Source organism: Pelobates fuscus, chromosome 4 (assembly GCF_036172605.1).
Source record: "Pelobates fuscus isolate aPelFus1 chromosome 4, aPelFus1.pri, whole genome shotgun sequence".
Classification (NCBI taxonomy): domain Eukaryota; kingdom Metazoa; phylum Chordata; class Amphibia; order Anura; family Pelobatidae; genus Pelobates; species Pelobates fuscus.
The window spans coordinates 283466598-283488548 of NC_086320.1; the positions used below are offsets into that span (position 1 = coordinate 283466598).

A 21951-nucleotide genomic window follows, 5' to 3' on the forward strand; every position below is an offset into this window, starting at 1 on the left:
TCTCTTTAACCACAATACACTGTGTATTTCCATGTCTGTATTGATTTCATGTCTCTGAGTTATTAAGTGGAGGGTACCCATCTACTCAGTGGGGTGGGTTCCCCATAAATAGAAGTTGCACTGAGTGGAGGCACTGCGTCAGAACAAGATGTCCCAATCTCCCAACTATAGCAGAGGCTCAGGATCCCTGTCAGCGACAGAAGAAGGTGTAACTACGGCTTGTTGCCAGCAGCAGGGCAAAAAAGAGTTACACTAGAATATGGCAAACTAGCGGGTTATAGAGTAAATATGGGGAAGTCAAGCGCTCTGCCAATCCAACTGTCGTCAGTGGACAAAGCACTAGTGCGAGACACTGACCACATCAAACAGGACTCTCTCATGTACCTAGAGGGGTACAGCTAACAGCAAATCCCGCAAAATGATATTAATATAATTAAATAATATCCCTTTGTCCCTCTTTTCTAGGAGCTCTATATTATTTTAAATGTCTGAGTATATATATACCTGTCATGCTCACTCACGTTTCTGCCCATGCTCCTGCTTCCAGTCTCCACTCCAGCTTTTCTGACGCCGGCCGCTGTAGCTCTGCCCCCTTTTATGACATCATCACAACGCTTGCTAATGACGTCATCACAACGGCTTGCGTGCCGACGTCATGACTAAAGTATCCCTCTTTGCCCATTTGAAATGTTGGAGGTATGTGATATTATAAAGTATGTATACAGGTTTCTTTATGTCAAATAAGTCTTTTATAATGGCAAATAAGCAAAATCCACCAACTTTGATGTTAATGGTTAAGTGTAGAGAACTTAAAGAAAATGGTGCTTTTTAATTTCATTTTTTTCTGATAGATTAAAAGAAACTGAGATAGATAAATAGATACGGAAGAAGTAAATATATAAGTAAACATTAAGTGTGCCAATTCAAAGATAAAATATATTTTGAAACCTAACACTCTCCACAAAACCCTGTTTACTTGTTTTGTTAACCTGTATTTTTCCCCTCTTGAGGTTTGGCAGTGCCCCCATCCTCTAGCAGGGCCCAAACACTGCACTTGCTCTGGGCTCCTCCCTGCTTCTGTGCAGATTGTCAACACTCAGGAGGATGGGGGTAGGGGAAGTGATAGAATACTGCTGACTGTAAGAGCTGACGATGGAGGCCAGGCACCTGCAAAGCTTGTACGGCAGTATAATCCATGGCCTTATTTTGCTTTTCCTGAGCAATGCAAATACAAGAGGGGCATCTGCCCAGATCACCCCCTGCCAGGCACCTCCGCAGTGGGAAGGCAGGATTGTAGCCTATGATCATAATACTGGCAGAAACATTAGATCCTTAATTTCTTATGATGTCAAACAGCAAAGAATCCGTATCCTAGAAGAAAAAAAGAGCTTGGTACCCTGCAAGAGGTAAGTTTGAACAGGTACATCACATAGCACAGAAATGATTATTCTGATATTATGTTTATTTAAAGGTACTGAGCTTAGAAATTAAATGGTTAAAATGTGCTTTGTCACAGCTTTGTATAAGGAACTTTCCTCCTGTGCAATTGTATAAGAAGTGGTTTAATTAAAACCAATTAATTTATTAACCACCTGTGTGCTAGCAGGGTACAGTGGTATTGTATTCTAATATGTAACAGGATGGCTTTCCTGCAAAGTAATACAAATTACAATAAGTAATGCATTATTAATAATTAATATAAATCATTATGTATGCATATAAATTACCTAAAATTTCATCATAATTACCCTATTTCACTGAAAGCGTATAATCACGTAAGGTGTGCAGAAATTATACCATTTACTTAATAAGAGAGAGATTAAGTAATAAATGACAGAAGCTGATATTATGTGTAAAGTGTTTATTTTAGGGCTTTATTTATACATTATAACTTTAAAGGGACATTGTAGGCACTATAATAATTTAATCTCTTTGAATTGGCACTTCCTCTACATTAACACTTTCTCAACGACGGGTGTACTATGTTGTCCTACAAAAGATAGCCCATCTTTTGTAGAACGGCATAGTACACCCTTCGACATAGGAAGGCATAGAACGACATAGCATACCCTAGCGATTGGGCCTTCCTCCCAGCCCGGATATTCACCCATGCTGCCAATCGCTATCGGGGATCCTGCCTGACATCCGAGGTAGTCCCCCTGCAGCAAATCTTGCACATCCAGGTCATGTGATCGAAATGAGCTTCCTCTATCCTTAACCCCTTAAGGACAGAGCTTCAGAAGCTTGTCTTTCACTTAATGACAACGGCATTTTTTGCATTTTTTGCTATTTGCGTTCAACTGCAATTTGCATTTTACTAATTTATTGCACCAACACATATTATATACCGTTTTTTAAAGGACAGAAAGGGCTTTAATTTGATGTAACACATATATATATAAATGCTTATTTATTATAAAAAAAATACAGAAATATGCAAAAAAAATAATTTTTGTGTGTTTTTTTTACAGTTTTTGCAATAATAATGTGTACATAATTAGTGCAGGTTAAGGAAAGTAATTAAAAATAAATTCATTTAGTTGTTCTGAATTACAGAATATATAATGTGTCTGGGATTTTAAGTTTTTTTTGGTAGTTACAGGTCACAAAGCACAAGGAGTAAAATAAACTTTTTATGTGGAGCGATTTTAGAATTTGGTATGTTTGTCTTGTAAGCCTAATAGCCATAAAAGAAAACAAAATTGCCACACAAAAGTATATATTTATATAAAGTAGACACCACAGGCTATTTACCTAAGGTTGTTTTGACACTTTCTACGTAGCCATTTTACCGCCAACCTCTGCTAAATATTGGAGTAAAATTGTGTTTTTTGGTGGTTTTCGCACACAAACTTATAACAAAGAACTTCTCATGTGTATTTTGTAAAGTTGGTGTGTGCTATTCCTGTACAAAGTTTTATTATGTGTTCAGTTACTTCTGCTGAGTACAACGGTACCCCCAATGTATGTCTTTGGCCCTATTTTGTGAAGCTACAGTGCCATATAGGAGACCTGTCCTTTTCAGTATTCACAGTAGAATTTTGAGAGACGGATTTAATGAGCCTATGCTTCCATTTGGGGTATTATAGTAGTTTGACTGTTCAAAAAACCCCCACAAAGGCCTACCATTTATAAAAGTAGACACTCCAGGGTATCTCATAAGGTGCATATCGTGCCTTAACATGCCCCCATTTTTTTACCATTACATGCCAAAGTATGTGGTAAAAAATAATTTTGTGCATATTTTACATACGGATTGCATTTTTGCTGGGCATTTTGTATATTTCATGTGTGCCACTAAGTTCAAACCCCCCAAATTATGCTCAGCTAAGTCTTCTGAGTAAAAGGACACCCCCATTGTATGTCTATGGCACTATTTCGTGAAGCTACAGTGCCATACAGGAGACCTGTCCTTTTCAGTATTCACAGTAGAATTTTGAGAGACGGATTTAATGAGCCTATGCTTCCATTTGGGGTATTATAACAGTTTGACTGTTCAAAACACCCCACAAAGGCCTACCATTTGTAAAAGAAGACACTCTAGGGTATCTCATAAGGTGCATATTGTGCCTTAACATGCCCCCATTTTTTTACCATTACATGCCAAAGTATGTGGTAAAAAATAATTTTGTGCATTTTTTACATACGGATTGCATTTTTGCTGGGCATTTTGTATATTTCATGTGTGCCACTAAGTTCAAACCCCCCAAATTATGCTCAGCTAAGTCTTCTGAGTAAAAGGACACCCCCATTGTATGTCTATGGCACTATTTTGTGAAGCTACAGTGCCATATAGGAGACCAAGCCATATCAGTTTTGACCGAACTTTGAATTTTGACGCCGGGCCTATGTGCAATTTCCAAGCATCTTTGCAGGTTTTAAATTCAAACTACCCCACAAAGGCCTACCATTTCTTAAAGTAGACACCCCAGGGTATTTCAAAAGGCATATTTTGAACCTTAGCATGGGATCATTTTTCCGCTAGCGTGTACCAGGTGTAGCGGTTATAAGCGTTTTTTTCTGCCTTTTTGACACACAAAGTGAGTTTGCACAGTATATTTTGCAAACCATATGTGTACTACCACTGTATAATACTTCATATTTTGCTCAGCTATGTCTGCTGAGTACAAAAATACCCCCGTATGTACCTTTGCCAGGTATATGTGGACATCGGAGGGGCACATTTGGGACACAGCCATTCCATTTTTTTTCAAATTTTGAATTTTTACGCTGTGCCCATGTCCCATTTTAGAGTATTTTACCAGGCTATATAATCCAAATACCCCATAAAGCCATACCATTTCTTAAAGAAGACATCCCAGGGTATTTCAAAAGGCATATTTTGAACCTTAGCGTGGGATCATTTTTCCGCTAGCTTGTACCAGGTGTAGTGGTAATAAGCGTTTTTTCTGCCTTTTTGGCACACAAAGTGAGTTTGCACAGTATATTTTGCAAACCTTATGTGTACTACCACTGTATAATACTTCATATGTTGCTCAGCTATGTCTGCTGAGTACAAAAATACCCCCGTATGTACCTTTGCCAGGTATATGTGGACATCGGAGGGGCACATTTGGGACACAGCCATTCCATTTTTTTTCAAACTTTAAATTTTTACGCTGTGCCCATGTCCCATTTTAGAGTATTTTACCAGGCTATATAAACCAAATACCCCATAAAGCCATACCATTTCTTAAAGAAGACATCCCAGGGTATTTCAAAAGGCATATTTTGAACCTTAGCGTGGGATCATTTTTCCGCTAGCTTGTACCAGGTGTAGTGGTAATGAGCGTTATTAAATGTATTTTTTTACTTTTTAAAACTTTCTTTACTTTTTAAAACTATTTTTTAAACTTTTGTTTTGATTATTCATTTTTTTAAAGTTTCCTAAACTTTCGTAAAACTTTTTTTTACAGATTTAACATTTTTCTAAGCTTTTTTTTTTACGTTAACCCCTAACTAGCAGTAAGCAGCACTAACAGTAAATTCCCCATTTTCCCATAACTCCCACCCACCCCAGCTAGCAAAATATTTAATTATACAATATTTAAATTAGTTAATTAAATACATTTAACCCCTGAGGGTTAAAAAAATAAATAAAAGTTAATCGTCAGGGGTTAAAAAAAAAAATTAGAACAGTATAATACTGTGATCTGTATTTTGATCACTGTAGGCAGTGATCGACTGGCAGGGAAGGGGTTAATTTCTATTTGGACTGGGTAAAGGGTTTATTTTTTAAAATTTTTTACTTAAATGTTATTAAAACTTTTTTTTAAACTTAATTTTTTAACTTTTTAAAGCTTATTTTTAAACTTTTTTTTAACGTTAACCCCTAGTTAGCGTAATACTAAATCCCCCAATTCCCCACTAACTTCCACCCTCCCCAGCTAGCTAAATTTATAATTTTAAAATATTTAAATTAATTAATAAAATAAATTGAACCCCTGAGGGTTAAAAAAAAAAGAATTAACCCTCAGGGGTTAAAAAAAAAATCAGATCTTAGTAAAATGTAATCCCTGCCAATTGATCACTGTAGTCAGTGATCAATTGGCAGGGAAGGGGTTAATTTTTTATTAAAATGGGTAAAGGGGGGTGGGATTTTAATTTTACTAATTTTTTTTTCCCACCAGGGGGCAGGATCACTGAAGATCCGTCCCCCTGCACTTCACACAGAACCAGGAAGTGCAGGGAGGCGGAGGTGAGTATACTGAGCACATGTGCCCGCTCTGGCATGCTGTCAGAGCGGGCACATGTACTCTGACAGCCCGATCCGGTGCTCCCGGTCTGCCTCTAATGCAGAGGCAGACCGGAGCACCATTAACCCCACGATCGCCGCGATTGCGGCGATCTGGGGTTAATTTTAACGGGTGACGGACGAGGTCCGTCACTCGTCATTAACGCATTCCCCTGAGTGACGGACCTCGTCCGTCACTCGTCGTTAAGGGGTTAAGGGTTTAATTGGTAAGCCATTTTCAAGCAGTTAAACACTATCATGTCCTGCGCTCACAAGGAGCTCACTCAGGAACTTTAGAGAGAGAGGTATCATCATGACCTCTGCCCTAGTTCCACTCCACTATGATACAATTCAGGATCTGGTTAATGTAGGATAAAGGAGATATGCAGCAAGGCTATTAGGAAATCCAACGGTGTAATTTAGGTAAGGGGAAAAACAGGAGGAAGAAAGAGTCACAAATGGGGCGTCCGCATGAATTTTTCCATGGGGGTGTGGGAAGGCATAATTGTAATGGCATCCATGTTTGGCCCCTTTTTGACAGTGTCCTGAAGGGGAGGGGCATGGTCATTATCACATAAAGCCAGGGTGAATAGCATTTTCACAACTATGGTGCATGCATGTTTGTCAAATTAAAGGAACATTTTGGTCATCATAACAACTTCATCTAAATGAAAATGCTATGATGCAAGAAGGCTTCTGGGTGCTCTCTTTCTTTTAAGGGGTTAAACCGCTCTCAAATGGTTTAACCCCAAAGGCTTCCTCCAGCTCCAGATTTCCAGGTCGCTCAGTGTTATTCGGCTTCTGAAATGGAGTGTCAGGAAGTGCAGATTGACATGGGTGTCAGGCATGGGTGCGGCTGATTGACTAGAGTGGTCAGCTGACGCTCTAAGCCAATTGCTAATTCCCGGTTTATAAAAATGTTTTACTTTTTTATGAATGGGGAGCTACTGATTGGCTTAGAGTGCCAGCTGACTGTTCTAGCCAATCAGTGACACCCCTATCCAGCAGCACTCAGTGCTTTCTGACACTCAGTAAATAAAAGTGAACACATTAGCACTGATATTTTTTTTTACCTAAGAAGGTCCAAAGTTTCACTGCCAGGCCCAGGCACCAAAGCCTTATGATGTGGTGACCAGAATGAAGTGGAGGAATGACTTCACTTGTCCTTCCTGCTCCAATCTCCTTTTCTTCTCCACAGTCTTCTTTTTCTTCTGACACTGTCTTCTCTCCTTCTTGGCTCCTTCTGTTCCTTTATCTTTCTGCTGCTTTCTGCTTCTTTTGCACCCTTCTGCTCCTTTTTCTTTCTGATTCCTATCTCCTCCTTGTAGACCCTTTCTGCTCCTTCTCCTACTTTACCTTTGTGCTCCTTCTGGCCCTTCCAGCTCCTTGATGCCCCTTCCAGATCATTTCTGCTCCTTCTTCTACTTTACCTTTGCTGCCCATTCATGCTCCTTGCTGACCCTTCCTGCTCCTTTTTGCTCATTCTCCTACTTTACCTTTGTGCTCCTTCTGATTTTTTCTGCTCCTTTACCGTTGTGCTCCTTGCTGCCCCTTCCTGCTCTTTCTCCTACTTTACCTTCCTGCTCCTTGCTGTTCCTTTCTGCTCTCCTACTTTACATTTGTGCTGCTTCTGTCCCTTCCTGCTCTTGCTGCCCCTTTCTGCTCCTTGCAGACGCATTCTGCTCCTTGCTGACCCTTCCTGCTAATTTCTATTCTTTTCTGCTCCTTCTCTTACTTTACCTTTGTGCTCCTTCTGATTCTATCTGTCTTTTACCTTTGTGCTCCTACTGTCCCTTCCTGCCCCTTCCTTTTCCTTGCAGACCCTTTCTGCTAATTTCTGTTCCTTTCATGCTCATTTCTGTTCCTTCTCCTTTCTGCTCATTGATGTCCATTCCTGCTCATTTCTGTTCCTTCTCCTTTCTGCTCCTTCTCCTACTTTACCTTTGTGCTCCTGATTCTTTCTGCACCTGCTGTCCCTTCCTGCTTCTTGCTGACCCTTCCTGCTCCTTGCTGACCCTTCCTGCTCATTTCTGCTTCTTCTCCTACTTTACCTTCCTGCTCCTTGCTGACCCTTCCTGTAGGCTGTCCCCTGCCTCCCATCCCTCACTTACCTGATCTGTAGGTTGTCTCTAAGATGTAGATTCCTATCCCTGCCTCTCTCCATACACACAGCACCACCTACTGGCCGGCAGCAGCATTGCAGTGTATTCTAAACCTGAAAGGAAAATATCAGCACAGGCTAAAAAATCCATGAGAGACATGCAGGCGAGTAAGAGGGGTCAGAAAAGACATATATAAAAGGTGATGGGGGGGGGGGGGGGGGGCATATTTTTTTTTTTTTTGATGTTACTGGAGATGGCAAGAAATAATTCCACCCTGAGTGCTAAACACATTATGTACACTTCCCTGAGGAAGTTCCATATTTACAAGTCAAATTGTGTCTCAATTGTATTGAAAAAAATAAATAATTGAAAACCTTGTGGGTTCTATTTAACTAACAGTCCTGCAGTTATCTAACAAAGATAAAATTGACATTTTGAAGAGTGGTAATTTGAAGGTCATGTAGATGTTATCACGCAGGCATGATTATTTTCTAAAGAAGTATTTTCATTTAAAATTTGTAATCACATGGCCACATTTCCATGGCTCATTACATACTGTCAAGGCTGTCACCTTGGAAGTACCAGTCAGTTTTGCACGGGTTCCACAAGAGGAGTACTTGACAAGAGTGCAATTATCCATCACTGAAGCTTTTTTTCTGTGGCCTTTCCTGGTTTGTGTAAAAGATGAAGTTAAATGAAATATAGACACATAAAGCCTGAGACACACAGAGAACCCAGCATTATGAGAAAGCAGGAAAACCTGCTGGGAGGACGCAATTTAAGTAATTCTCCTGAAATTGGCACTTTTATAAAAGACAAAGGGGACAGACTGTTAACTTCTAAACACAACTCACCGTAAGCATTCAAGTGGTTTATGTGACTGGAATGTTCATTGAGTCTATTCTGTATTTTGGGTAATATTGTTTGCTTGAACTTCCCTGCATGACTGCCAGGCTCATATTAAGTTTGCAGTACTGTTCTATTTTAATTCTTTGGTTTAGCATTATTTTTTGGCACTACGCTTTATCTCAAATTACAATCTGATGTGATATTTTCAGCATGATGGTTCACTGGTGCTAGGCACTCCAGTAACCCTATTCATTCTGTAGTGTAACTAAGGTAATTAGTTCATAGTTATCAGAATTAGTTGTAATTTTTTAATTTCATAATTAAATTGGTATTTTCTTTTCACATTTGGGGTATATATATACTGCAATACTCTGGTATTTAGGCATGGTGTCTACTGGACTAATATGTCTAATCCAATCTACACTATATTTATATATTGATCAGCTCCAGCATTAAAATCACCTGCCAATATTGTGTAGATCCCCCATGTACTGCCAAAACAGTGTCTAAGTAGGTGGTATGTGTCAAAGTAACATCCACATGAATGCTGAGACCCAATGCTGAGCAGAACATTGCCCCTTCTACCCGGATTGCATGCTGCTGCCATCTCTTTCCCAGGTAAATAATGCACCACGATCTAAAAGAAAACATGATTCATTAGACCAACCAGTGGTGTATTTAGGATTTGGGCTGCCCTAGGCAGGACGGTGCTCGGGCACCCCCCCTTCCCCCCTCTCCCCTCCAAATTAAAATTTTCCCCACCCCTTCCTGTCAAGGCCGCACTTTGACAGACGCTCACTCACTGACAAACACTCACTCATTGACAGACGCATACACTCATTGACAGACACACACTCTCATATACACTGACAAACAATAACATACACACACACTATTACTTGGACACACACTGACAGACGCACACAGTCACTGCCCGACACATACACACTCATTCACTCACAGACACAAACTGACAGCCAGACATACACACTGACATACACACACTGACAGCCAGACACACACAATCACTCACTTTTTTTGTTATTTTTTTGTTTAAATCCACCCAGCCTCCCTACCTTTGGGAGTGCTGGGTGGATTTTTTTTTCCCTGGGGTCCCTTCTGACAGTAAGGGAGGCAGGCGGGCGGCTAACTAAGAATCCATGTGGGCGGGCAGCGCTGGCGAGGGAGCACTGATTAGTGAGCTGTCTCTGCTCAGCTCCCTCGTGCGCCGCAGAGTGGTGCCGGGAGCCGGAATATGACGTCATATTCCGGCTCCCGGTATCAATCTGCGGCACGAGAGGGAGCTGAGCAGAGAGCTCACAAATCAGTGCTCCCTCGCCAGCGCCGCCCGCCCGCAGTGATTGTTTGTTAGCCGCCAGGCTAACAAGGTATTTGCCTGGGCATTTGGGGGCGGTGTTTTTTGACGCCCTGTGGAAATTGTCGCCCAAGGCAAATGCCTTGTTTGCCTCGCGGCAAATACCTCATTGAGACCAACCTACCATTGCTCTATAGTCTGGTTCTGACGCTCACTGAAAGCACTTTCGACAATAGACAGGGGTCAACATCGGCACTCTGAGCAGTCTTCAGCTAATCACCCTAATATGCAGCAAACTGCAATGCACTGTGTGTTCTGACACCTTCTTATCATGGCCAGCATTATGTTTTTCAGCAACAGTAGCGCTTATGTTTGGTTAGACCAGATGGGCTAGCTTTCGCTTCCCAAGTGCATCAATGAGCCTTGAGCGACCCTGACACTGGTTGCACCACTTTTGGTAGGTACTAACCACTGCCTATTGGGAACAGCTCAGAAGACTTACCATTTTGGAGATTCTCTGACCCAGCTGTCTAGCCATCACTATATGGCCGTGGTCAAAGTCACTCAGATCTTTTCACTTGCCCATTTTTCCTCCTTCTAACACATGGAATTCAAGAACTGGCTGCTCATTTGCAGCCTAATATATCCCACCCATTGACAGGTGCCATTCTAATGATATAATCAATGTCATTCACTTCACCTTGTCAGCGGTTTAAATGGTGCGGCTGACTCACGTATTAAAAGTACAAAATGTATTAGTACAAAATGTAAAAGACGATCAACGTTTCAGTCCTGCGTAGAGGACTTTCATCATATATATTTGAAATCACAAAGGGTGCACTTACAGGTCTTGATAAACATGATTCTAATGGTGCTGTAGGTTACAGAAACAGAAGGAACAACATTTCAATCCATTCTGGGGTTTTTTCAAGATCAAATAATGACAGTACTATATATATCAGGGCTCAACAAATCCCACGCGCCAGGTCGCATTGGCGCCTAGGAATTTTGCCTTAGCATCTGGGATATGACAGCCCGTTACCACTGAGGCGGGCGGTAGGCCGGCTGGGGAATTGTTGAGGCATGCGGCAAGTTGGGGGATTATGCAGGCGTCATGCTTGGGGGTCGTGGAGGGGGGGGCGAGGGAGCTGTGACGTCCCTGCTCTGCTCCCTCGCAAGCTGCTTAGTGAGACCGGGGCCGGAATATGACTTAATATGCAGAACTCGGAGTCACTAAGCGGCGCGCGAGGTAGCATAGCAGGGACATTACAAATCCCTCGCGACCCAGCAACAATACACCCGGTAAGCCACCTGCCTCCACAACCCCCATCATGCTCCTCCATAATCCCCCAACTTGCAGCGAGCCTGCACAATCCCCCAGCCGGTCGCCGACTGGACCCCAAGTATCAATACAAGCAATAATGTGTGAGTCTGTGAGTGTTTGCCTGTCATAGAGTGAGTGTATGGGTTTGTCTGTCATTGGCTGTGTGTGTGTATGTGTCTGTCATGGGGTGTGTGTCTGTCTGTCATGGTATATATATATGTATGCGTGTGTGTCTGTAATGGTATGTTGTGGATGAAGCTTGATGTTCCCAGCCAATCCAATGTTTTACTATAGGATTGACTGCAAAACGCTGCACCAATCAGCATCTCCTCATAGAGATGCATTGAATCAAGCCCTGATATATATATTAAAAATTCTACTTACCAATAAATGAAATGCTTGGAAACTTTCCACATGGGAGAACCTGGTAGTGAGTGAAAGATTCTTCTGAGGGCATGATGATGTGTGACCCAGACCATTTTGATGGTGATTGTATAGTGTATGCTAAGAACCAAGCCGTTGTTAGGTAGGGGGGCTGGGTGGGTACTAAGTAAAAAAAAAAAAAAAAAAATATTGGTAAGTATGTAAGAAAATGTGTTTCTTTCAGTGAGTTTGTGTGTGTGTGTCTGTCATTGAGTGTGTCTGTTTAGGTTACCGGCCCACTCTGATCGCATGAGAAAAGGGTGATTTTACTCAACTTTTTTCCCACGCCATGCCGGTCTTACCGTGGCTGGGCTCACCTCCATACCGGAGATAATCAATCTAGATGATCTCAGCCACGTCAATATTTTTCCATGGGAAATTAATAGGAGTCTACTGCGCATACGTGACAAACGCTATGCTGTGCCAATCAGCATCTCCTCATAGAGTTGCATGAATCAATGCATCTGTATGGGGAACATTCAACGCCTCCATGTAGAGTGTGAAAATGCTGAATGTAGCCTGAGATCACCTCTAGTGACTGTCTGGCTGTCACTGGAGGTGTTACTAGGCAGCAATTTAAACAAAACCTCTTCTCTGAAAAGGCAGTGTTTACATTGAAAACCTTACAGGGATAAGCTGTAATGGTTCAGGTGACTGTAGTGTCCCTTTAAGAATTACATTTTGTTGTTGAAAATGAAACTTTGTTTAAAAAAAATCTGGCTCCTAATTTGTTTAGCTAGCTCCTAGATTCCTAGCAAATTTGTCAAGCTCTGCAATACAAGAAATCACAAGCAAGAGAACTGAAATATGTAACACTAGGGCAGGAGGCAATGCCCAATCTTGGGTAGAACAAGGACATATAGGTTAGTGGGAGTTACACTCTCAAGCAGTGTCTGCAAACAATTTAATAACTGTAACTGCCACTGATCTCAGGTAGCATTAGAACACGTCAAGTCCTCTCCTTGAGCCCTACACTAGAGCACATTAAAATCCTCTCCCTTAAGGACACATGACATGTGTGACATGTCATGATTCCCTTTTATTCCAGAAGTTTGGTCCTTAAGGGGTTAAAGTACGTAAGTATTTCATGACAGATATAGGTTTGAAGTGTTCTATCTATGTGGCTTGACTCATGTTATACAATTAAGTGGTTTTCCCTTAATACTATTAAAAGTTCATATTTTAAGTTATTCCCATTAACCTTCTCTCCTTCTGAAAGCATCAGTCATGTTTTCAGTGGGTGTTGCACCTGCTGTAGGACACACATCTTACAATACCCCTATATGGAAAGCACAGACAGGTTCCCAACACTTATTGGCTTTATGGTATGTAAATAGAATGTATATGTTGTCTCTTTCTCTCTCCATTCTCAGATTGCTTGTCCAGAGCTCCTGCATTCATTTTTTTTTTTTGTTTATTCTCATTCTGCTGCTGCTGCTCTCACACAGAGCCAGCCCCTCATTCCCCTTGCAGGCATTGTTTTCCCATAGTTAGAAGGCAAGCAGAAAAGGTGTCCAGTTATTGATTTTAGTGATAGCAGATATGCTGAGCACAGCCTTATTTCTGTGCTAACTGGCACATAGTGAGTTGGACTGATGGAGGGATGTTTTTTCATCTCTGATTTTAGACAAAATCTAGGCATTTGCTAGCAACTCTGTATAGATAAAATTTGTATTTATTTTTTTATCACATAAGAATAAGTTTTATTTGTCATGACAGGTTCCCTTTAAGCTGTCTTACAAACACTATAGTGCCCCTATGTAAAGGTCACCCGTAAGTTTTTTCTGCTCCCTCTCCTCCATGATGTCTCCTCTTGTGATTTTCCAATACATTGCCCCTGATAGAGGAGCACTGGGGACCCGATGTGAATGTGTGGCTAGCGATGCACATGTATCCAAGCTTCCCCACAGGAAAGCATTATATTCAATGCTTCTATGCTCGGTCAGTGCAGGAAGACAGAAACTAGAAATGGATTTAACTCTGCAATGTAAGCATTGCAGTTTCTAAAACTACAGTGTTTTACATTGCAGAGTTAAAGGATAGGGCTACAGCACTCATTGAAGTGAAGTGGTCTGCAAACACTCTAAATACATAAAGCACTTCAGCCTACTGAAGTTATTTATGTATGCAGAGTGATTTCTCTTTGTTAAATTTTCTAAAGCTGCTGATTTCAATAGACTTAACACTTTTTTAAGTGAACAGTTACAGGGATACTATAGTGCCAGGAATACTAAGCTGCATTAGACCTCCCCATAGGAAAGAATTGAATCATTGCAGAGCGTGAGTACGTCCAGTGTCAGATACTGGACCAAAGGTCCGTTTCAATTCAGGAAGACCTGAATTGGAACTGCAATTTTTAGCATTGCTGCACTAGGTGCAAAAGGGACACTACACTCAGACCTCTTCAATGAGCTGACGTGGTCTGTGTGCCTACAGTGTCCTTTTAAACACCTTCCTGTCTGTCAGACAGCTGGGAGATCTTATTGCTAATTTAGCATTTGTGTAGGGTACCTCCCATTGGAAGACTTCTCGATGAGCTATAATAAATCTAATTGATAAATCTGTGATTGCAAAGCCGTGCACATACACAGCTGGTCCACATGGCTTCTTCATGAGAAGCCCTTAATTGGATATTACACACTGGTGAAAGTCTACCATCACCACTACCTTACAACAGTCAAAGGTGGGTGCCCTTCCCATTTTGTTACCTTATCTAACATTACACTAAGTCATCTTTCTTCATCACCATCCATGGTTATATAAGCCTAAATACTTCTAATAATTATTTTCTGCACTCAAGAATGATGCAGAATATTTGCTATATGGCTGGTAGAATTTCTTTTACACAGACTCATTTTTGAAGGCTAGGTTGAGGCAAACCAAGCCTATTGTGTCTATCAGGGTTGCCCTTGTTGCATGGATAATTTTCCAGTTTGAACATGCACTATAAAGGAATTTCTTACTTACAGATTAAAGGCTTAAACTCTTTTAAAAGGTTCAGGATCCAAGATATATTTAGTTTTATTGTAATTTATGTGGTGAACCTGAATCTAACCAATGATCCTGCCATAACTAGAGACTCGGAGAAAAGAACCGGAGACATAGAAGCAAAATACTCTTTGCACAGCCAAAGGCTTATACAGTTAACTACGGTAATTGTATCTTGGCTCTGGCATGGATATGCATTTTTCATGCTAATAAAATACTATAAAAGCACCTTTAATTGACCCTTTCTAATTGTGGAAGAGGTGTCCTTTGCACTGGGAAAACAGTTATACTACAATAAACAGTTTATTGTGAGCTGGTACCTGAATGGAATTATGTCCCTGTTTCAAGCAATGTAGACCATCTAAAGCAGCATGGTGACATTAGTTAGCTCAGTTAAAAGGTGCTTCATTAGAACATTTTGAAAGACTGTATGAGATGATACCTTTTCTTGTTAGTATCCACTAAAAAAGATATTGAATAAAAAGAGCATGGGAACCTGTAAAATTACGTTATTGAGGTCCAATCAACTGATGAGATGCCTAAATATTTATAAAGTTTAAAACCAAGGCTTTCCCAAGGGGCAATTGATATAACTTACCATTATTACATATCTGAGATACATTAACTCACTCTTCAAAAATAAGACTCTTTGAGCTGCTTGCAAAAGAAAACTGGCAAAAGTGGATTGTTGATTATAACAACAATGTCAGTGCCTGGGAACTTCATATCAACATTGATTTCTAAATTAAAATTTACTCAAGTCCTTCTTCAGTGTGCCAAAACAAATCTTTTTTTTTTTCTTAATATGAAAATAATCTATTTTCATTCTCTGATCACATACTTCACTTTAGTTCAGATTTTCTTTTGCAAATATATTTTTAGTGTTCATAAACATACATAGTACAAGCTAATGATTACTACAGCTATACCAGAGGAAAACATTTGGTGTCAGACAGGCAGATGGATAGACAGATAGATAGAATATAATTGCCCACTGGCAGCTCACGCTAAGTGAGAAATGGGAGACAATCAGTTAAAGGAACATTATAGTCACCAGAACCACTACAACTTAATTTGGTGGTTCTGGGTCATAGAAGTTGTCTCTGCAGGCTCAGCAGTGTAAATGCTGCCTGTATTGAGAAAAGGCATTGTTTATAATGCTGCCTAATGCTACCTCATGTGTCTGTCACTCAGGCACTTCAGTTGTAGAGGTTCTGGTGCCTATAGTGCCCCTTTAACAGGGCATCCCCTAATTCTTAATTAGCTTGCGCTGCCAGTGGGCAAATATTGTGGATTTCTGTAAAATGTGTTTTGGAGTAAATATTCTGTCTGTCTATCTAATCCATCTATTTGTCTGTCTGTTGATCGAATCTATCTGTCTGTGTGTCAGTCTATCTTGCATATAGCAGTTGTCCAGGAATGTAACTATCACTTCTACAGGCCCATTACTGTGTTAAACCATGCATTATAAAACATATCCTGTAATAATCTATTTTGTTACATGCTCAGATAGTATTACAGAAATAAAAGCTTGAAAACATTTCTTTCTTGATCTTTCCTCTATGTGTCAGACATTTGCTTATATTGGTCCCTCAGAGACTTAGCTTTTAAAAGACTGAGATAATAACTCATGACATTGCATTTTTAACTGGCAGCTATCATGGAATGACTATTTCACCCTTGTCATAAGCACTGATCTCAGGGATATGAGAAAATAATGATGCCTTTGTTCAAAAATATACAACAGGACATATTTGCAACTTCTACTTCCAAAGTGATACTGACAGGTTTAACATGCAAACTCACATGAGCATTCATTCCTTGGCACAGTCTACCCATGTTTTTATATTGCTGTTTAATTGCAGTTATGAACGCTGGGATGTCATATACCCGTTCCCTTCCGCTTTCTCCCGAACTGCTAAAGGCTGAGTGATTATAGCTTGCAGTTTGGGTGTTAACTCAGACGTTCTCCAGAAAGCAATGCAGCATTTAGTAATTTCTCCCAGTATGCAGACACATACTCAAACAGCCTCAACTAGATGAAGGGTACAACAGGAATTATTTTATTCAGGCCAACTGGCCTTATATGCTTGAACCACACAAAATTCCCACAAAAATTACACCCCCTGATAGCCCCAATCTGGGTGACCAACATATTGAAAAATCACCCAGATCGGTTCAGGGGTTCCCGAATTTCCTGGAAGTCACAATTTGACCGACCGCACGCATGGTCCTATGCCCAGAATTAGTTCCACAGTTTCAGAGGTAGCAGTTGGACTATTTCGGGAAGTATAAAAACTGAACAAATTCACAAACTGTTCCCCTCGCTCATAGGTAGCGTTTGTTCCCCTAATTCGTGGGAACAAAACTACCGAATAGCACTCTCCTGGCTGGTCGGTAAAAAGAAGTCTAGTGTCCAATTTTAGTTCCAGACACTCGACGACCAAGTCCTGCTGCCTCTTTTCATGCGAACTAGATGGCCACACAGGGAGAACACTTAATCCTGCAATTTTCTTTGTAGATAATAAGCCAGGAGGTGGTCGGTGTTCGGAAGTTATAGTTTAATTGGAAAAATCCAATTCAACGAACTAAACAGGGTAGTTTCTTCACACTTGCTGCTTTTCATAAAATTACACAGTATCATCTTCCCCATTCTTCAAAATGTATACAGCTGTCAATATGTTATAGGCAAAAATGCTGAACAGCTGTGGAAAACGTAAAACTTCCCAGTGAGACATAATTAAGTTGTAAATTTTAAAAAAATGTAGATGTGACGGACCGCCTGGCACCCCGACTGGGTGCCTCCGCCATTCGCTGCCTCCTAATGCTTACTGAGTACCACAAGCACCGCACCAGACACCATAAGCACTATAGTCCCCACTTTCAGTGTTACAGCTTGGTTGGGGTCTTGCTGACCTCCACCAACCCTGGACCTAAGACCAGGATGCAGCTTGCAGTGGGTAGACCTCTCCTCCAGGATAGTGTAGCAATATGCTCTTAAAAGAGCAAGTGATTATAATCCCAGGGGAGTGTAGTGATATAGCAATCCCCAGAGTAGATACAGCTATTTCCCCCACACATGAGATGAGACTGTATGTTGAGGGTAAGCAGGAACTTGGTAATTGGCAGCCACAACTGGCCTTATATGCAGGTCCCCGTGCAAGGGGCACTCCCCCCTGGACCTGAGAGTAGACTGCAGTAAAACCATAGACACGATTGCATTAGCTCTCAGGTCCAGGACAATCCCATACAAAACAAAATAATCCCTCCCCTGTGCCTGGGAGTTAATAGAGTCAAGCACTGTACTAAAAGCAATTATCTCCAGGCACATAAAACATACATTTTTATAAAACCCCAAAAATACCTTTAAACACACAAACCCCCCACAAAAGTTACATCCCCTGATAGCCCTGATCTGAGTGACCAACAGATACAAAAATCGCCCAGACCAGTTCAGGGGTTCGGGAATTTCCTGGAAGTCATAATTTTGACCGACTGTGCACATGGTCCTATGCCCAAAACAGTTACATGAAATCAGTGCTAACAGTTGGCCAAGTTTGGTAGTCTTTTACAGGTTTCCCTGCAGGACCCATAGTCCGTGGGCAGGAGGCTGCCAAGCAAGCTCCTCCAAGAGCTTGTGGCAAACTCACGTGGGAAGGGGAGTTTGTCACAGTAGAATTTTCAAAAAAAGGTTTAGAGCAGTGGACCACCAAGAAGTCCACAAGGGCATATTTCCTCATTCAAGAGACAAGCAGACCATATATGACATTGAAGTTATAATTCAAGGTCTTAAACAGATCCAAGCCATTGAAAGTGGGTTACTCAAAGCGACACTGTCACCATCTGGGGACTTTGCAGCATTCGCAAAGTCTCCCGACAGTGACATGGCCGCTGGTGGTCCGGTGCCCGCAGGGAGGAGGTATAGGTGAGATTACTTACCTGAACCTGTCCCTGAAGGGCACCGCCATCTTTCTTGTGATGCTTCTCTTCAACTCTCTTCAGTATGTGCAAGAATACACCTCTGAGGTCTATTGGGGATCCGGCCAGATCCTCCATAGAAACAGCCAATCCCCTGCAGACGTCACTGGTGATGGCTGTCATGATTGACTCTTAGACTCCGCCCTAAGTTTAAGAAAGTGAGGCAGAGGAATAATAGAGACAAAGTAGTCCCTGATCTGCCTCTGTATATCTCTTGACTGGTTTGGAATTTTTTCATAAAGATTGAAGGGAGGGGGGTGACATAATACTCATGATTGAAGGGAGGGGGGGGGGGGGTGACAGTGCCTCTTTAAGGTAATTCTAGAAATGTATTCATGCATTATGAATGTCATTTCTCAACATATATAATATATCAATATAGGAAATATAATACACTATGAGGGCTATGTATAAAAAGTGTTTGCTGAGAAATGGCCGAAAATAATATGTGGGACGAGTGGGGGGCAGTAGGGATTGACCGATTATCGGTCTGGACGATATTCTGCATCTTCAGCAAAATCGGTATCGGCCAATAAAGATACCGATATTTGAAGTCGTCTGAATGCTTTTCGTGATCTTTTAATGTTTATGAATAAACTTTTCAAATGATGTATCTACAAAAATAACTATAGACTGAAGGGTGGATTCTAACTAGCATGGCGACTGGACGTGTATCCTAAAAGCTCCTCAAATCACGTTAAGCAAAACAAATCTTATGGGCTGATCTAACAACAATTTTTTTTTTTTTTTTTTTTAATTCTTTATTTTTCAGTGCGAAGTATGGTCGTTACAGCATTCGGTAAGAGGAACTTAGACATTTTGCGTTTGAGCAGGGTCACATTACTTTCTCGCACTATTTTATTTTTTTAACATGTTTGTGTAAGCCTTGATCGCTATTGTGTCATCACTCTGTTCTGAGGTGTTTGTGTATTAGCTGATCTATGGGTGAGAGTCGGTGTGCTGTGGTTGTTCGTAGAGGGTCCTATGGTTTGTTCGTGCAGCTTATGGGCTTGTGGTGTAGCGTGTTTTGTAGCCTCTTCGGTACAAGGCGTAAGTTGTGTGAGTCCCGTGGGGGTGTTGAGTATATAAAGTACGCCTAGTGTAGTGTGTAGTGGCTCCTGACCATGGGAGCTGCGGGGGGGGGTGAGTGTGGGAGAAGTTTGGCGGTTGCCACATGTGTGAATGTGGTGGGGTGCTGCTATTCCCCGTTATGGGGGTAGAGTGCTGGTGATGTCCCCAACCTTAGGTGTGGTTGCCTATGTATCTGCAGTGCCCTATTATTGGTGTGAATAAACAGTTGCACGGCCCTTGGTATAGGGTGTGTGGGGGGGGGGGGGAACTGGGAGAACAATGGGATATACATAATGTCCTGAGACAGTCTCAAGGTGAACTTAGAGACCGGCTGGTGTGGCTGGCTGGTCTTCGGCCGGGCTGTCGTCTTATGTTGGGTCCTCACTGGTGATTGTTCCTGGTTCTGCCGTCCTCTCATTCCTCATTCTCGGGATGAAGGGTGTTGCATGCACCGGGTTCCAGGTCGACGTTGAGGTGCAGGCTCTTTGTCTTGTGGTGTCCGGTAGCTGTGCCAGTCCCAGGGCCGTTAGGAATGATGCAGTGTCTTCCATGGAGGTGAGCGTGTGTACGCCATCGTTCCTGGATACCGTCAGGGATCCGTTTGCTCCCCATCTATAGCTTATTTTAGCTGATTGAAGCTGGCTGGTCACCGGTTGGAACGTTTTTCGCCACAGGAGGGTAGTTTTACTGAGATCTTGGTAAAACGACAGGGAGGCTTCCTCAAATTGCAGGGGGGTTTTGCCCTTGAGAGATGACATTATGAGTATTTTATCTTGTGTTGTAGAGCACCTTAGTATCACATCTCTTGGTGCCGTTGTCGGTGTCCCCCTGGGTCCTGGTAGGCGGTATATTCCTTCAAGAATCATTTTTTTGGCTACCGCAGGGGACAAGAGGGAAGTCAGCAACCGTCTGGCATAGTGAGGGAGCTCATCTGCTGTAACTGCAGTTGGGACACCCCTTATCTTAACATTGGTGCGGCGGTGACGATCTTCCATTGCTGTGATGTGTGAGGTGACAGCCCTTTGGTGAGACCATAATTGTTGGACCGAGGTCTGGAGTTCATGTACCTGTGTCTGGACTTCTGCTATGTCCCTCTCCGAGGCCTGTACCCGGTCTGTGATGGCCTTCATGCTATTTTTAATTGGAGCTAGTTCGGCAGCTAGTATTTTGTGAAAGTCCATCAGTAGTACCTTTAGATCTTGCCTGGTCGTTGGTGAAGTGTCTGTGGGAGCTTCTGACGGCTGCAGGTGAGTGTCCATCGCCCCCTCCGCTCCTTCTTGTTCGTGAGAGTTAGTGTGGGTTTCAGGCCTTGTATCAGCGGCCTGCCGCGCGGGCTCCGCGGGTGTGGATTGGAGCTGCATGGGCCTCTGGAACATCGTTCCGATGTCTCTGTGCTCCACCACTGCCGTCTTTTGCGATCGGCGACCCATCGCTGGCGTGTGGGGTGAGGCCTCCGGTGGTGCCTGGGGAGAGCAGTCGTTCGCCCGTTGCCGGAGGAGTGCTTCTAGGCTTGGCAGGGACAACGTGGGGTAGGCCCCGGTTTTCCGTTTTCGTCCGGGTTGGGCCTTTGGCTGAAAAAAAGGCATCTATCGCCTTGTGGGATATTGGGGAACGTGACTGGCGGGTTTTGGGTTCCGTCTGGGTGTTCGTTTTGGGTTTATTTAGGGTTTTTTCTCTGTCGCTTGGAGGAGCTTGCATGTATGGCGTCCGTTCAGGCTGGTGGCTGAGCTCCGCCCCCTAACAACAATTGTGCAACATGCTCTTGGCTATACTAACCGATTGACCGTCCTGGCAGTTCATCCAACAGTCTTCCAAACAGTTCCACACACGGAACTCCAACGCGGCCTGGCAGGCACCATGCTGATAACCCCCAGCACACAGTATTTTAATTTGACTTCAGTAGCCTATTTTATTGCTTTTTTAAGTTACCACTTGTTGGCATATTCCAGATGACAACACACCTTTTTTATGCTACCATTTATGTCTCTACAATGTCAATACGGCTGTCTAGGTGTAAGGTGTAAGGTAAGGTGTACTACTCACTGTCGTTATGCCTCTAGTTTACTGTCGTTATGCTTCTAGTTTATGTTTATTCTGTAGAGTTACACTTAGTGCATACTTCTTGTCTACGTAACATACTTTTTGCACTTTAATCGCTGACATCACT

At 42.1% G+C, this 21951-nt stretch overlaps 1 protein-coding gene across 1 annotated transcript in view; it reads left to right on the top strand.

The window, feature by feature from the left end:
• The first annotated feature begins 1085 nt into the window (after positions 1-1085).
• EPDR1 (ependymin related 1) overlaps positions 1086-21951 on the top strand; it is a 69493-nt gene continuing 48627 nt past the window's right edge. Inside the window, exon 1 of the mRNA XM_063452158.1 lies at positions 1086-1406. Coding sequence (XP_063308228.1) covers positions 1153-1406 — 254 coding nt within the window. The 5' untranslated portion in view covers positions 1086-1152. The remainder of the gene's footprint in view (positions 1407-21951) is intronic.